Genomic DNA, 18,905 nt, shown 5'->3' with positions numbered 1-18,905 from the left:
CATTTAATATTTTGAAATTATGTTGTTATTATGTAAATTTTATTCTGTATGTTTATTTACTGTTTTTCTGTGGCACCATGATTCTGCACCTTTCTTTTCTAAAGGACAACTCACCAGCTTGACAGCTCTATCCCCTAAATTTTTAACAGACGTGCTGGTACTTTGTTTTTAATTTCTGCATCACTTAGATTTTCGATTAAGTTATTTTTGGCAATGATTTCGAAATTTTTAACTGCATCCAATTTGGGATACGGCATTATGCCCAAGTACCCAGGTGTTTAATACCGTCTACATTGCGAACTACAAGATCAAAATACCTGTGTTCTCCGAGATTCGAACCCGGATTCATCAGTACGGCAGTCAGAGTCGCTAACCATTATAGCAATCAGGGCGGCTTTTGATGTAGGCAAAATGATTGAACATTTTTCTTAAAAACATTTATTTCCTGAATTTGTCTACAGTTCCATACTTTCTGCATAATTTCCTTGTCAGTTTAAACACATATAGAAACGAGCAACGAGTTCTCGGGTACCATCCTCATACAACTCTGTCTCCTCTCTGTGTTCGAAACTCTCACCACATTTTCGAACTTTAATATCATTCATTGCATTGTCTATCTGGTGATAAATAACTACAAGTTTTCATGTTTCTTGCTGTTAAGAACCAGATAGATGACTGTATTTCATAGTCGATGGGGTACTCGATTTTCTTAAAACATTTTAATCTCACACTACGAAGAGTACAGACTGACGCCGTGCCTGAAAGTGGCATCGAATTCTGCGCAAATATACCAGGAGCTTAAGAACTCACTTATTCATTCACTCATAACACTACTAAAGAAAGCTTAAAGTTTCAAATGATATTCACAAACGGATCTTATGTAAAGTATAACTTATATACCAAAGAAAGTTTAAAGTTTCAAATGATATTCACAAACGAATCTAATGTAAAATATCCGTTTGTGAATATCATTTGGATGTAAAATATAACTTAATATATTTCTTTTTCAGATATTCACGAACACAGAAGCCAAAAGAGAATGAATATCAGTCTGAAGAAAAAGACGAAAGTTACTATTCTGGGATTCCAAAGGAAGCCGGTTACATTCCAAATGACCATAAAGAGCCAGAATATCTTCAACGTCACACAAAAGGATCTGGTCCGAAAGTGGCTGGATATTTGCCGAGAACGCCTACAAAATCTGGGTTCACCCCAGTGTTGCCAAAAGAACAAGCATCTGTTTTTCCAGGTAACGGAAATGTGGCCATTTATATCAAACAGCTTGGACATTCCAAAACCGAGGGTCGTTCTGGAAATAGTAAAGGCAAAGAACGCCATGGCTATCTACTCCTCCCAATCGCGCCGGAGAAAATTGGAAAAGAGTTTCAACTAGCTAAAGTGGGAGTTTACGGAAGCAGCGAGGAAAAGGATGCACTTCATGAAGGCAAGATCCCAATTTATGGTGAGCGAAGGTAAGGAAAATAACTATATCATGTTACAGAAAACACAAATTAAGTTTTGAGGAAGAAATAATTAAAAAATTAATGAATTCCTGTTCAATATTATACACGACTTTTGTTTAAAACTAGAACGGCTTTGGAACACACTTGAAGCTTAAGAAGGCATAACGCATACTTTTTTATGTTAATTATATTTTTTTGTACTCTGTCATGACATTAAATGCTATACCTTGGGAAAAATGTAAAAACTTTTCATAATGTAACGCTGCAATTTAGAGAAAGCATAGCGTTGCTCTTAAATGAAAGAAGAACACTTCTAACAGTTAAAACAATCAGTGCAACGCTCAAACAGCTTAACAGAGTATTAATTACTAATTTATGAATGCCTATCAATTAAATGTGAGACGACAGATACGTGTAATTTTGGTTTTTGTTAAAAGAAAATTAAGCAGCATAGGGCGTGATCAGTATCGGGGGTAGGGATGACCACTTGTAACCAGTGCATGCTGTTGAAAATGTTCGTTTTCTTCTGTAAATAATATGCAGAGAGAAAATCGAAGTGTAATAGAATTATTTGAGCAATATTAATTTCAAATACGGCAGTATTAATTATTAATTTAATTAAAATATATTGAAAATTATAAAAGTGTTTTGAGCTGTTCATTTTGTTGTTCTTTTAACACAAACAGTTAGTAAGGTAAAAACATTTTGCATAAAATATTTCTCAAGGAAAAGTTATTTTATGAAAGTTAACTTTTGTAGATATATAAGAAATGAAGATAAAATGCCCTTTTGCCCAAAATTAATACATATAATATTATTTTAAAAACAACCAAAAAGTGTCTTTGGAGATTTTTAGATCTATAAATCAGAGTAGTAACATGTAAGTATGCCACCTGTATTTCGTGCTATGTTATTTCATATATTTTGAAATTTATGGCCTCGATTCCTCTGTAAATAAATTAAAATTTCTTTTAGAAGTCCTAGGTATCATTTAAAAAAAGATCTCTTCAGTGTAAAGCTATGAGCAGGTTAGAGGCAAGTCAGTTAAAAATTGAGGTTCCCCAATGTCTGAATGTCCATGAAAAACATCTTTGAAAACATTTTAAGATATTTCCAGAGAGCCAGACAATGATGATTACTAGATTGTAAGGTAATTATGCTTAGACCCAGCAACTACTATCACAACCTATGTATGCAGGCAAACTTGACAGATGACTTTAGTCCTTAAACAAAGAAACTTACAGCCCGTGTCAGTTGTCTGAAGTCAATCTTCGCCAAAATATTATGTTTACTTTTCATCAAACAAGGATAAAAGGTAGACGGAAAAGACTATTTCGATTTCTCTTCACTGGCACAGATACCTCAAAAAAGGAACATGGGAGCAATTGAAAAAGCATGTTGTAATAGGCCATTCATTATAATTACGGATGGATTAGTAAGAAGAAAATCACATAAAATAAATGTTAAGGAAAAAATACACTAAAATTATTTATATACTTTAGAATTCAATAATTTTTTTTTTCAAAAATATATAAAATTTTTTTGTCGTAAGTGCAAAATAGGAAAGTAAAATGCATGGATCGTTGAACTGTGATAAATCTGATCTTGATATTATGATGTAAGAAAAGTTGATCACTTTGAAGGAGGGTGTTTAATCACAAGTCTTATTCAAAACATTAAATTTTGAAATTTAAAAGTCATCCGAGAGAAATCTCCCCCCCCCCACAAAAAAAAAAAAAAAAAAAAAAAAAAAAGTTGTTACCGAACCAACATTATCGATTTTTTCTCTTCTTACCTAATGGAGACAGTCTTTTAATGAAATTAATAATTTACTTCGAAAAACAATAAACAGGTTGAATATTTTTGAACGAGGGGATTTAAGAATTAAGTTCAATTTTATACAAAAATATAAAAATCGAATTAATATACCAGCGCAGCCATCACATTAATTAAAAGGAAAATTTAGTCCAATTAGAATCTGTGATTTTTTTCCCGGAAACTTGCTTATATTTTTAAAATTAGTAATAATAATGAAGCATGAATCTAATAAACCATTTTTTCAAAACTTTTGTTCATATTTTTAGCCTAACTGTTACCTTTGAGTTATTTAGGCACAATTATTTGTATTATGATTATATTATAGAGAAAACTGTAAGCGTTCACTGAAGAAAGCCATTCTTTTAAAAGGGGTCAAATAAGAAAAAGGTTAGGTTAGGTATAACTGCAGAGGCCATCTATTATTTACTATGAAAGTAAGTAGGTAAAGTCTTTATACTATCTTTCCTGATTAACAACTCATATCTGGGCTCACTGTTTCATTCTGGTGCCAAGGCGTAACTGTTGTCTAGTATAACCCACATTGCAAGCTTTGCCACCGCTCGGCAATGTGAGTTGTCTCATCTTATATTCGGACCTAAGGTATTATTGAAACGTTTACGCTACAGCATTTACACTCAGTAGTTACATAGCTATTACATGACTCAGTCTACATCTTTAAAAACTTGATCAAATTGAGTATTTGTTGTTTACACTTGCTACATTTATGTATTAATTCAATGTTTGCTGAAGGAACATTAAGAGAGCATTTTTTGGCACTGACATGGAAATTCCGCAATGAAGACCGTAAATTCAGATTAAAATTCGAAAAGCTAAACAAATCGGCATGAGATGAAAATTATATGCTTGCAATGTGCGTGAAAAGTAGAATCAAAATAATTAATTATTATAATTCTGTGCTAATTAGTTGATGAGAAGAGCTTTTCTGATTTATTCACTAGTCTCTTTTGTTATTTTGAATTAGCCTCTTCTAGTAAGGAATGGAAAGAGAGGTGTTTATACATAGAAACACTTATTTTTGAGAATTCTGGTAAAAGTTTAAGCAAATAAACATACAAATTTTAAGATAAACGCTATTAATTTTGAACTATTCGGCAGATATTTATAAAATTTATAATCTTGAAGTCTGTTTCTGGAGCTGATTATAGTGATGGTTGAATTTTCGCAATTCGCTAATTGGTTGTGTTTATATATATATATCCTTGATTAAGGAAGCACCCCACGGCTCTATTGTTCTCTTTGTCTAGGGAGTTGCACCTTTGTGTATGGGGAAGAGAATGCTTCATCGTAACAGCACTGGCTTTGTTACTTACTAGTGGTAAGATGAATTAATAAATTCATTACGATCTTGGGTATTAATTATCCGATCAAAATAAATTTTTTGACTGTCTAGAACTAGATAGCTATGAGCTAACGGATTCAAAGATATCTGAAATGAGTCACTTAGCTTTGAATTCTACATTTTTCTGTTGGACGATAAAACAGTTTCACTTCCTATTGTTCAGTGGATATTCTTTCACTTGCCGAATTCTTTCCTTTGGGCTAGCGAGAAATTTAACATTTGACTAATCACGCAACGTGGTATAAACACTGATTTATTAATTACTTGAGTGCCGTTGGTTGTATAGCGATAAATGTGCCTTCATATTAATTCTGAGATAATTCTGGAGGTGGTGATACTACTTTTAAAGTTGTGGGATGCATTACAGTTGATCTGTCTGCAGTCACCCTTTGTTCATTCAATAACACAACATGCGAAAATTATTAATTAATAATTTCTACACCTGAACTCTCCTCTTAATAGGAGTTGTATTCATATATGTATAATAAATAGTTCTATGCAATGACATAATAACTTAGATAGCTGCGAAGATGTTTTCCGTATTTATATGGGAAAATTGTGAAGCTTTAAGATATGCTTCTGACACTGAATCGCAATCTCTAATCTACAGATTCATTTATGATACTGGAAGCCAGAATTTCAAGACTTTATTTGATTTCTTTATGTTTGAAATTTAGCGCAGACTTATATTTGTTTGATAGATAATTTACAACTTTATCTTGGAATTTTAAGTATCAGTAAAACATAGTTATGAATTGTCGAATTAGATTACTTTTATGTTTAACTTACCTTAAATTAAAAATGATTAAACTTGAGAAACCATTAATTTACTACTATCTTGTATATATGAGATTGTTATATAATGTTATGTTTTATGTTTAGCCGCACTCACGGAGGCGAACTGATCGATGGAACTCCTAAATATGCAGGTGACGCTAAACCCGCGTTTCACTACGTAACAACTTACGACGAGGAAAAAGGCGATGACAAATTAGGAAAATCCTTGGGAATTATTCATAATCCTTATGGAATTTTACATCAGATCAGTGGACCCTCTGCTTATAGTGGGAATCATTTCGCAAATCAAAAGGTAAGCTAATAAGATATGACGGATACCTTGATTTTTCTTTACGTGCTCGAAAAAGCAACATCACATTATGTATTAATGGCATAATCTAAAATTATATGCTAATAATCTAAAATTATATGTTAAGCAAAATTAAACCTGAAATAGATGTACAAAAGGATGACATAAAATATAAGAAAAAGAATCAAAGCAAAAATAATTGAAAAATCTTTTTTTTTTTTTTTCCTTTTAAAGAAAATGCTTGCTATTTATAAGATAAAAATCGGAAATTCTTTGTTTGTAGAATAATTATTCGAAGCACTAAAATAACTACTATATCGACGTTCAACATCATCTCTGTCTAGCTCAATACACTTGCAGAGACCGTTAGCACTTTTTTCGCAGCAAGATACATGAAAAATGTGAAATTTAGTCTCCTGGATTCGAACTCTAAGCTTTCCGATTGCTAGATTGACTTGTTTTTCAATTACACCACGAAGGTACGCAGTTATAATATGTTATTTTAAAACAGACACTTCAGCGCCATTCCCAGCCCCGCTTCATTTGCAATGCGTAACTCGTGTCGTCATCACCGCACAACATTTATTTCCTCCGCGTCATTTAAGACTGCATTTGAAATCAAACTTTATTCGCCTGCTTTTCATGAAGCGAAATACGCTAAACAGAAATGAAGTAGGTGAAAAAATTAAGCGAGTCGCTTGTTTTCTCCGAAACTGTTGTTTCTATGGTTACGAGTGAAATTAGGAAGCGGAAAAAATATGAAAGTTCGTATTTTAAAGTAACAGGCTACAGGAAGGAGGAAATACCTTCCATTCTCAACCTGCTAATGGCGGCAGGAGGACCAACCGCGAAGTACTAGAAGTGACGGAATATCGTCAACCATCTTTTAGTTCAGGAGCCACTGTAGAGACCATTTTGCATTTTATTTCGGAATAGAAGACTTGAAAAATGTGCAGTGCCCTCTCTGACATTCGAACTCAGGATCTTCCGACTGTTACCTGGACGTGCTTTTTAGTTACACCACAAAGGCACCCTAAGAGACCAAAAATACCTTACACATTTACACAGTGCAACACCGCAACAAATGAATTGTTTCTGATGAGCACAATTATTCAAGCACGGGCGAATGAACCTCGTTGTCTTCTCGCAAAGCAGCACTAGTCAGTTAATGTCTTAGAGCATGATAGCACCCACATGGCACTCCCTTTCTTAAAAGTACTGTTTCAGTTTTTCACCATCATGCTCACCACAGCCGCAATATGGCGAGAAGAATCCTCCGCACTAGTGAACCTGGTCTTAAATTTTCCAATACATTCATTCACTTATGTACGTCTTGTACAATATTCACTGCAGTGAATTTTCATTTAATAACAAACCTACTTAAGTTTAATTTCCTTTTATAAATAAAATTCTTACAATGCGTCACTGTCCCTGTTAGCTTAAGATCACGGTCTCGCACATGCAACACAACAACCATATAAATCATACACGCGATTTTTAACGTATCTTATTTTATTTCTTTAAACGATATAATGTATTTAAAATTAAGACAAAAAATTGCTTTGGTAAAATGCATGATAATTTAAAATTAAACAAAAAAAAAAAAAAAAAAAAAAAAAACTGAAATTTTTCAGATTTTAAATTACGTCCAAAGGGGCGTTTTTTTAACGTTTTGAGTGTTACCTTTATTTATTAAATATCATGTTCTTTGCACTTAAACCATAAAATTCAGTTCAAGAGCAATATCGCAAAATAATGTTAAATTAAGCATATCTTTAGAATTTCCGATATACACAGTCTCGCGAGCTGGAGATAAAAGTATTTTTTTTTCTATATAACGTTGCCATTTCTCGCATTTAAAGCATTGAGTTTGTAAATCAAAAATTCGTTAAAGTTTTACAAAATATAAAATCTAAAACAAATTCCAAATTTGGGATTTCAAATGCCCATATTCACAGTAGGATTTCGTCATTCAAAATTGGATGGCTCTATGTACCATTGTTTTATCACAATGCGAGAAATAGACAATCATTTATGCAGATTTTTCATTATTTAATTTCTTCAAATATAATGCAGGACTCTAACATTTTGTGGCAACAGTTTGAAAAGTGAACCGACGTTTATGAGTCCGACGCAAAATGCCAAAACGAAAGCAACAGTCCTTCGGGACTGAAATCCCTTTGGACTAAAAACAAAATCTGAAATGTTTCAGATTTTAAATTACGTCCAAAGGGGCGTTTTTTAACATTTTGTGTGTTACCTTTCTTTATTAAATATCATGTTCCTCGCACTTAAACCATAAGATCCAGTGCAACAGCAATATCGCAAAATAGTTTTAAAACGAGCATATGTTTAGAATTTCCGATACAGAGACTCACGCGCTGGAGATAAAAATGTTTTTTCTGCACAACGTTGCCATTGCTCGCTTTCAAATCCTTGAGTTTGTTAATCAAAAATTCGTCAAAGTTTTAAAAAATAGGAAATCGATCATAAAACAAATTTCAAATTTCAAATTTGGTCTTCCACATGCTCATATTCGTTGGAGGATTACGTTATTCAAAATTCGATGACTCTATGTACCGTTGTTTTATCACAATACGAGAAATATACATACATTTATGCAGATTTTTCATTATTTAATTTCTTCAAATATAATGCAGGACTCTAACATTTTGTGGCAACAGTTTGAAAAGTGAACCGACATTTATGAGTCCGACGCAAAATGCCAAAACGAAACTAATAGTCCTTCGGGATCCAAATCCCTTTGGACTAAAAAAAAAAAAAAAAAAAAAAAAAAAAAAAAAATAAATAAATAAAAAAACGTTTTTTGACTAGGATTTTAAATAAAGTTCTATAGATTTCGAGAATGATCAGACTCAGGTTTCTCTTCTGCAGGAGCAATACAGATCTTGCTCCTAAATTTGTTCCCTCTTCTTCAGGGACAAAATAAATTTTTGCTCCTAAAGAAGAGAAAGTTATGTCTGATCGTCCTTGAAATCGATAAAATTTTATTCAAAACCTACGCCAAAGTAAGTTTCTTTTTTGCATGATTTTAAATTTTACACTGTCTTCCATTTGTTTTTTTTTCCTGCCAATTGGTATGATAAGAAATGAATGTACGATGATTAATAACTGATACTATAAAGCATTTATAAAAGCGCATTACTTATAAAGTTTGTATTAATTAAAAATTTTCTCTTTTTAGTAGCTCTCAAATTGCGCAAGATATTGTTTAACAATAATTAAATACTATGCTTTTTCATTTTTCTTCACGATTCAACGACTATAGCATCACTCGAAGTAGTATAGAGAACGAGAAAACTTTTCCAATAAATAACTATAATATTTTCATCCGCTGTAGAAATACTATTATTTTTCCTTGTTATTCGCCTCATTTGCATATAACTATATTTGTCTACTATAGAACAGTGTATTTTTTGTAAGAGCAGAGTTGTCTCCGATCACTCTTCCAACAATCATATTCTCTACGTATTGTTTCATTAATTGTTGTTGCTTATGCTCATTTTTCTTGCCAAGCCCACGAAATTCTTCGTGGCAAGGAGCGCTAGACTACGCCTGCCGTTGGCAATAATCTTGAGTTATTCAGGTGACAGTGCGATTTAGCTCCGCCCCCACTTTTGATGAAGAGTACCCCGGGAAGGACGGGTCCGAGGGTCTTTCACCCCACTCCCCCTTCCACAAACCACACGAGAGGACTTTCGGCTCGCCGCATATTCAGAGCGCCGCCGTGCCGCACCAACACTATACATTTAAAAACATCCATGCCTTCTCCGAGATTCGAACCCCGGCCCTTCGGCACGCCAGTCAGCTACGTTAACCACTATACCGGTTAGGGCGGCATGGATATTTTTAAACGACTGTAATAACAAAAAACATCTGTTTCCCTTTGCTGAAATAATGAAAATGACCGTAAGAAATGGTTTCATCAAGGTATAGAAAAATTCCCAACGGCATTCATGGTAGTTCCAGGATTTTATTTCAACAGTAAATTAAAACTCAAAATAGGTAATTTTCCCTCAAATTCTGAAAGAAAGCCCGGGGTAGGCGGATTCAACAGGTCCAACTCTGTGCCACCAATTCTCTCGATAGGACTACTTTTTAGTCGTCATGTCTTTAACCTGCTTCTGTTCCGCAAAAGCCACCACTTACAATTTTACAATCAAATTTACCCTATACTCTATACACTTACAATAAAATTTTTGCAGGATTTGAAGTCAGGCTCAAAAATACGGCAACCAGTATCTCTAATTACTATACGATTAGGGTAGCGCAAGTTTGTTTAAGGAATTTTATTTAATTTTCGCAGATATGAGTTTCTATTAAAAGTCTGTGATCTACAAAATTAAGAACGGTACTTTCTGGTTATTTGCATCCCCACAGAAAAGTGCAGAAAAAGTGTTCATGAAGACGCACTGTGTCGCCAAAATAAGTACGTAAAAAATCAAGATATGGCTAAGTTTCTGTAGTTCTCTGATTTTTTTTAAGCGAGAACAGATCGCTGAATACACGTAGAGACGTGTAGTGTACAAAAATTACAAAAATATTTCTTGAAAAATTTAACTGTTTTATCATTGGCGTTTCCGGCGTTTTTTGGCAATAATTTTATTGACTGATTGCTCTTTTATGGAATCCCTAGTTTTCCGCCATTTTTAAAATGACTTTGTGTTTGGTGCATTAGCTTGGCGAAACATTTCGAAATCTCATCAAAAAGTACCTTGTGATGGAAAGAACTCCGTTCCTCTAGACAGTCGCCAACGAGTTCACAACTTTTCGGCAGGAGTGCAGATAATCAGAAGGCATCGTAAGATCTATAGAAAAGTAACTAAATTTTAATTATTTTATGGCTGAAATCACAGTTTTCCGATACTTTTGGATATCCATTTTTACTGTTCAATTTAGATGCTATCATCAAAGACTTATATATTGAATGATAATTATCTTTGCTTAAGTAATTTTTTAATGAACAGGTAGCGTTTATACCTGAATTAGGATCACCCGAAGTTTCTCCCTATGCCCAAAAGGATTCATCTAGTTATGAACAAGCTCAAGGTGAGAAATTTTCACCAGTGTCACCTCTGATCTACGGTGGTCCTCATGGAGTCCTCCCTGGATATACCGGTCAAGTAAAATATATACAGACTCCAGTATACGAGAAGCAGTCCTCATATGGAGCTCAAGGAGAATCTTTCTATGATGTTACAACGCAACAAAAGGTAGTTCCTGTTAAGGTAAGAGAATAAACATTGTTGTTTAAATCCATAATTATTAACTCAATTTATCAATAAAATTCTTTGATTCCTAAAATTATAATACAAGATACAATATAGTATAAGATAATATATATAATACAAGATAAAATAAGCTAATATATCTAATATATAATATAAGCTATATTATATATTAGATATATATAAAATAATATAAGCTAATATATCTAATATAACTACAGTATAATATAAGGTAATATATATAAGATGCAATATAATATAAGGCCCTAATATAATACAAAATAGCTATTTTTAAAGGCTTTTCCATTAGGAAAAATTTCTATATAACAAATTTTTACAGGACGACGAGCAAAATATTAAATTCAAAGATTGTATCTTTTACATACAGACATAATTTTGAATAATATCGACTTAAATGCGCCTGTATCGTGTCACGGAGTCGTTTAAGAAGAAAGAGAAGACTACTTTGTGAATAAAGCCCGTTATTCGCTTCCTAGCAGCAAGAAATGTGACTCAGGCAGAGATTTATCTCCAGTTTTGAAGTGCTATGAATGATCGTGAAATTCGCAATGTCTTAAATGTTAAGATGCAAGAAGTTGCCCTCTCGTGGTATCTGGAAGTCCTTCCCAAGGGACACAAAGCGAAGAGATTAATCAGAGTTTTAGCATATTTGATCCGATGCTATGAGGAAGGTGATGCGCTGTTTAGCAACGACTGACATGGGTTTCAAACGTGGCGTTTGAATCCAAGCAGCAGTCTTTGGATTAACGATATGTTTCTGATCACAGAAGAATGAAAAAGACAATCTCAACTAGCAATTTTAAGATAATTTTAATTTGCATCAGTTGCGATCCTTTTTATGAATTTCATGCCGGAAGGGGAACAATGAACGCAGTTGTATATTATCAGATTATGAGGATACTCCGCCTCGCAATTCAAAATAAATGCCGCGACATACTGTCTTCCAGAATTCTGTTGCTTTACGATAATGCGAGGTCTCATACAGTTGCTCAAACACAAGCTTTAGGGGAATCTTCTGGTTGATAGCAATTGGATCATACTCCATGCAGCCTAGACTTACGTGAACAGATTATCACGTTTTTCTAAATCTGAAAAGATTCCTCTTACGAAGTGCTTCCAAATCGATGAAGTTGAAACCAAACGAAAACGTGATGAAAACGAAATTCAGCAATGGCTAAATTTTCTGGCGGCATACCTATATAGGTCTGCAAACTTTTGTCTCATGTCTTACAGTGGTAAAGTTAAGCAGAATTTGATAAAAATTAGAGTATTCGAAATGTTTAGTGGTTCAGTTTTTATTGCAAAATTATCTTTACTAAAAATATCCCTAAAAAAAGTTAGAGGATTGAATTCGATGATGATTTACATCGAATCGATGATGATTACCGACTGTTATTTACATTTCAGCAACATCACAATTGCTTCTGCATTAGACCCTGCAGTCCTGCACTATTTTGATTATGATCACTGAGTGTTCGTAACATTCTCTGAGACGATACATCATTTTTTTCAACTATTCATATAACTCGCTTCTATTAAATGTTCTCTTAACTGTCCTTATATTTCAAATTCTGGCTCCAGCCATATAAATAGACCTTATGAATTACTATAGATGGGTGCACGACATGAGCCTAAGTACCACTGGCAGCAGAATTCTAACTAAAATTTGCTTACTTCTAATCAAATCTTCATGTGAGTATACTAGTGCAAAGAATCAAAGGTCTATACCTTTCTATTACTACTCTAAGTTTTCGATAAGGCACATGAGCCTATGAATCTTAAATGTGCCCCATTCAGAAAAAGCACTAAAGTAAAATATATCCGTATCTTACCTTCGAATAGCCTAACATGATTAACATACCTACTGAGCGACAATAGTTGCTTTGAAATTCTTACCAGAACTAACGGTAAGAATAAAGGTCGAAGGAAAATACATTATTGTAAAGAAATATCATCTGATTATGATCTCTACGTGTAATTAATGAATTGTTTAAAGAAGAGATGAAAAAATGAAAGGGTGAAGAATGAAAGAAAGTGAGTTTATGAAGGAGTTACCATTCGAATAAGACTAGCCTTATCTTTATATGATTCGAATTAACGATAAAACGTTTGTAGTGAAAACATTAACAATTTTATATTAAATAATTCTCGAATAATAAATTTCATTGAAGAAATGCTGCAGAAAAGAAAGTAAGTAATGATGTATGTATGCAAAACTCTAATATTGTGCAAATTACCTAATATAATAATTTTTATCACTTTTCGTGAATGTCAATTATATGCATTTTCTTGTTCCATTCTACAGGTTAAAGGATTTCAACCATCCAGCTACGGTAAGTTGTTACCAATCCCAGAATATAGTGGTGTTGTCGACTTCAGCTCCTATAGCGCCAAAGCTAAGAAGAAAAATGCGGATCCAAACCACCTGTACAGTACACAGTATAAAAATGTTGGAACTCGCTTGAGTACCAACTATGAACGTTCTCAACCAAACGTTCCATCGGTAAAGAAAACCAAAGCATACGCTCTCATTATCCAAAAGCAACAGGAAGCCGAAAATACCAACTTCAGACCTATAGTTTACCCGAATCACAGCAACAGAGGTTCAAGCAAGATTTTGTTGGATAATTTAGGACTACATAACTTTAGATCATTTATGCCAAAATCTGGGAATTCAGGAACTGGAGTTGGTTATTACAATTTACAAACGTTACCAACGTCTTCAAGATACTCTGCGGAGCAGGTTTCGAAAAGCAGTCCTAAAAATCATTAAATCCATATGAAGTTAACAAGATTTTAATATTTAACATCAGAGAGTTTAAAATATATATATTTTTAATTTAATAGGATGTATGAGTACAACTTCGGGACGTAAGAGTATCTATTGAAGATCCCTGCTGTCTTGAAACTTGTCAAAAGATTGATTCTTGATATCTATTTTACTTCGGAATACAGCACTGTCATTGACGAAATTATGGAGAAATGAAATAGCATATTCTATTAATCATTTAACGATTCTTTTAGAGTAAAAATAGTTAAAATAATCTTGCTAAATATTTATTGCAGATCTATTTAGAAAATACCTTGGGTAAAATATTTTTTCGTAACTAAATTGAGTTCTCAGCTTTAAGTTTAATAATTGTTGGTTTGTATTGCCTAAAATACAGATAATTTTTAGATTTAGAAACTAACACAAATTTGGTATAATTTCGCTTCTCTTTCGTGTTTGTCAATTAGGTTCTGGATTATGAAATAAATAATTAAAACATGACTCAGACTAACAAAAAAATGGTATCTAGGTGAATGCTTCATGATGTCTGCTTCCTACGACTGATAAAAAAAAAGTCTAAATTTTTAACAGCTTAGTAATTAGCTTTCTTACCTCAGTTAAGAAGAAAATCATAGATCCGAAACAATCGCAAGAATACTTAAAAAATGTGCTAGTAAATTCACAAAATTTGGAATCCGATCAATCATTAAGGGAAACAAGAAAATTATTATGTTATATTTTTTAAGTGACTAGAAAGCAAAGTCTTAATCACTCATATAACTTATTTGATATTAATACTGAAGTTTTTCATGCAAATGATACACCATTTTATCTCTGTGTTTTTAGCTTGAAAGAAAAATGTATGTTTGTGCTACGATATGTACAAAGTAAGTAAGTTTTATTACAACGCCTATTAGTATTCGCTAGACCTGTGGAAAGATAAAAATTTCGGAGCTGTAGAGTATTTGAGTTATAAAAGGGACATAAAACATAAGACAGTCATTAACTATAAGAAATTAATGACTGAAAATTAGATCTGGGGGAAACAATTACTGCGATCTTGGGAAAAAAGTTACTTCAATCTGTTATCTGACACAATTAATTAGTTTCCAGAAGTTTCTTTTAACTCAAAATCGCACCTTTTGAAATCCATGCATGATTTTCCATAAAATGTATTCTTATACTCTTATTTCTTTGAAATTAAATTTAGATTACTGTATTTACACTGCATCTAACATAGCATAAATTCCTTATAGGAAATGCTATATAACCATTTTGTTTTTTTACTTGAATAAAAAATATATAACCAGAAATTTAAAATAAGAAATGAAGTTATGTCCCACATAGCAAATATATTTCCCCAGGCAATCCTAGAGAGGTTCACGGGATCATATTACATTCTCAGGACATGCTGGAACATCCCGCTAATTTATCAAGCATATTCTCTCGAATGCTTAATGTCGCTTCTCAATACATCCCCATAAAAACCTCTTCGACGTTGTACGAGATATTGCAATGGTTTAAAGATCTACATACCATCTGCAGAGCCATCCCGGAATAGCTTCCTAATACATTCTGCTGCATGCGTAATGTCATATTTTAATACCGCTAGAGCATCCTCGAGCAAATTCAAAAACCTAAATCGCTAGAACTAAAAGTAAAGAACTTCAGAACACCTGATGACGGAAGTCCTGCAGAAAATGCAGAACAAACTTTTCTCGTGATGTTAAATGGCCAAACACTCAAGACATCTGAGAATCAACAGCTTTAGGACATCTTCGCACATTCCTCTATCCCTACTCTAATTTTGTTATAAACTTAAACAAAACGCACTCAGTATGTTAAATTATGAAGTCTTCAGGCCACCTGAAGAATTAAGATTCTTAGAATATCCTCAGTAGTCCTATTTAAAGTCGAGGCTTTTTGACATAAATAGGACGTTCACTGAATTTCTTTGCTGTGGGGAGCATGCCATCAGAGTATTGTGAAATGCAAACTTAATTGCAATGCTTGGAGATTTATGCAAAAGTTTCTAAGGGATTAGGGATTTCTGCCTAATTTAGGAGACGTATGGTTTCATTTCACAGAACTAAAAATGGAGATTCAGTATGATTAGGTCTAGAAGTTCATATTGAAAGTATAACGAAGTTTGAACTTTACTTTCTTTTAATAAGCAATAATTAAAAAAGACTAGATTATAATTCAGATAAAGGAAATAATTATACAATCCATCTGTTTATTTTCTGGAATTTTTATCTTGGAGCAATTTTATGCATACTGAATATAAACTGGATATTTAACGAGATTGTATATAATTGTCTATATAGATTGCATATGATTGCCTTTTTTTTTTCTTAAAATTCAGTATTGAATAAATTGTCATTTTTTATTTCAAAGATTTCTTCCCGAATATAGATCAGACTAAATAGTTATTGAGATACATCAGCTGTTCATATTTGCAACATATTTAAATGTAAAAAAAAGATGAATTCATGACTGTATGGCTTAAAAATTTCTCTGTTGAGGGGAGTTTACGTACTCGAATTATAAAATGAAAAAAGAAATTTTAAAAAAGTCTGTGTGCTCAACTAAACTTTGGAAAGAGTAACTTTAACCATATACATATTAGAATTTCCTTTGAATTAAATGGAAAAAATACTGTAGTATTCCTAATTTTAAAAGTTATTTTAGAATTCAAATACAATGCTGCTAAACTTTTAATATTTTCACAAATATTATTGCTTTTGAACTGATATTTTATGTTTTTAGAAATTAAAATCCTTGACTGCTTTCTGCCTACGACTAGCATTTTCAGTTCAAGCACTGACATATCAAAGGTTATTTTTTAATTGAAATTTTATTATTTCCGAAAAAAAATAAATCTCGAGGCATGTTTACTGTCTAGTTTTCATAATTTTGATTAAATATAGACTGTACAGACAAGTTTATATCTGAGGTGAAACTTCTTATGAACTCTGTAATATAGTACACAAATAAGCCTAAAATGTGATATAATTTTTAAGAATTTAAAGTTACTCAGTTTTCACAACAGATAAAGTGAATTCAGTGCAAGAGCTGATTTAGAAACGAGCTTAACAAGAAGTACTATAAGCAAATTTTAGGTTTTTAAGTGAACAAAAAATGTGCTAATTTCAAATTCTTTACTAAGCCTGCTGTTTAAGAAAATTGCATTGAGTAGAATCGTTATGCTTTGTAGTGAATTTACTATTTAGCGGACATAATGGGATTTAAAGAATTTTTTACAGAATCTCAGAAATGTAAAATATTGTGTATAAAATATGCCTTAAAGTTGAAGCAATTCCTGTTAAGTATTTATATTGACTAGTCTCTGTTTGCTGAGTTGATAATTTGTACATACATCATTTATTTTTTGTTATGTTTTGTACATTGTTTTCAGTAACCAATAAATATTTTAAAATGAATTATGTCTATTTTCTTTCATTTGAATAATAAATCTAATTTAATTAATTTTAACTCCAGCAACGAATAATAGGATCAAATTCAAGGTGAGGATTGCATAGCAAGTACTATAGATAGAGATAAAATAATCATAATTTATTAATTTAAATCATGTACTATAAATATTCAAGTTGTAATAGGAAATAATATTTTACTTGCGGAAATGTAGCATTTAGTTGACTGACTACTTTATCAGAATGATTAGCTTAATTAAATTGAAAATTTAATGTTTCCAATATCCGTTTATCTCTGCTTTAGTGATACAAAACTACCCAAGCTATAATCTGATGTAGTTTTTATTTTTGAAATGTAATCGATTTAATTATTTCTAATAAGATATTGCAGTATTATTCTTACACACTGTCGTTACAATGTATTTCAAAGTTTTGGAGTTCGATTCAAAGCTCTCAAAAGTTTCGACAAAATATGGAATAAAAAATACCTTCCTGCTCAATTTGATTCCATATGGCAATTCAGAATTTCCTTATTCTTACCCTGTCTCGACGATCCACGCGAGTAACGGCTATAAAATAATGTTTCAAGCGAAAAATGCTGTCCCCCCAAAAATGTGTCGCTTGGCGCAGAACCGCTTCCTTTCCAGCTACTGAATTAGATTGAATAATCTGATTAAGTTAGAGAACTCGAGCACTATCTGCCGGCGGGGATGCCTTCATGGAGAACTTTCTATGGGAAATCACTCGTATTTACATTAGACGTGGGAGAAAAACACAAAAATTCTTCTTTCTTCGCGATTTGAAAATCAATATTCAGCTATCCTGCCCTCAGTTGCTGATGGGGCGTATGACGCAAGATACACTTTTAAACTGGGGGGAAAAAAAAAAATTGTAAGCAATTTAACTGTATTGTAACTTTTCGAAATACTCTGCTTAAAAGCCACAGGAACAGCATACAATATTATTAGTTTTGATAAGCTGTTAACATAAAATCCAAAATCTTAATGTTTGTTCGGAACTACCTTGTATAAGTTTAGCTAACCCAGGTAAAATTTATTTAGTCGCATTTTGCGTTTTGACGGGAAGCTAAAGGATTTATTTTCTAATTTCATTGTAAAGCAAGTTTTGAAAGAGATCTAATAAGACCGAAAAGTTTTAAGTAAGAATTTATTGACATGAGGCAACATTTAACTTTCATAAACATAAATTAATGCCAAGGAGAAAGCGAAGTAACACCATAAATTCCCTTCTTGCAAAGTGTGATTAGCTAGTGCCACTAGTATATTATATTATGATATCATACTACAATTTAGATTAAAATTTTAGTTTATTTTTCTTCTAATAAGCAACAATAATAAATGGCTATATGTAATGTAAAGCCAAATTACATAATGTAAATAAAATACGATTAAAGACGTTTTTATATTATAACCCTTTATTTAATATGAATAGGATAATTTAGCACTAAAAAAAGAAAAATAATTTATTACGTAGTTTAATGGGTATAACAGATTAAATAATTCTATTTACAGAATTCATCTACAATTTTACATCGGGAATAATAAAAGCGTGGGCGCCCATGGTAAATTAAAAAATATAATGGCTTATACACTTGATAATGTATAAATTAATAGGTATCGTTACTTAGGCGTCCTGCGGTTTTATTATTTGCGATATAAAATTGTAGATGAATTCTGTAAATA

The 18,905-nt window shown here is 32.4% G+C and overlaps 1 protein-coding gene across 1 annotated transcript in view; it reads left to right on the top strand.

Annotated features, from left to right (window-relative positions):
- The window catches only part of LOC118188498 (uncharacterized), a 62,993-nt gene extending 45,782 nt beyond the window's left edge, over window positions 1-17,211 (top strand). The window contains exons 4-7 of the mRNA XM_035358933.2: window positions 1,011-1,472; window positions 5,524-5,731; window positions 10,717-10,977; window positions 13,304-17,211. Coding sequence (XP_035214824.1) covers window positions 1,011-1,472; window positions 5,524-5,731; window positions 10,717-10,977; window positions 13,304-13,771 — 1,399 coding nt within the window. The 3' untranslated portion in view covers window positions 13,772-17,211. The remainder of the gene's footprint in view (window positions 1-1,010; window positions 1,473-5,523; window positions 5,732-10,716; window positions 10,978-13,303) is intronic.
- Window positions 17,212-18,905: the final 1,694 nt, after the last annotated feature.

The sequence above is a fragment of the Stegodyphus dumicola genome, chromosome 7 (assembly GCF_044657685.1).
Source record: "Stegodyphus dumicola isolate Sdum_Otavi_A_Nest chromosome 7, ASM4465768v1".
NCBI classification, from domain to species: Eukaryota; Metazoa; Arthropoda; class Arachnida; order Araneae; family Eresidae; genus Stegodyphus; species Stegodyphus dumicola.
The sequence above is the reverse complement of the archived record's forward strand: the minus strand, read 5'-3'. Positions and strand labels throughout refer to the sequence as shown.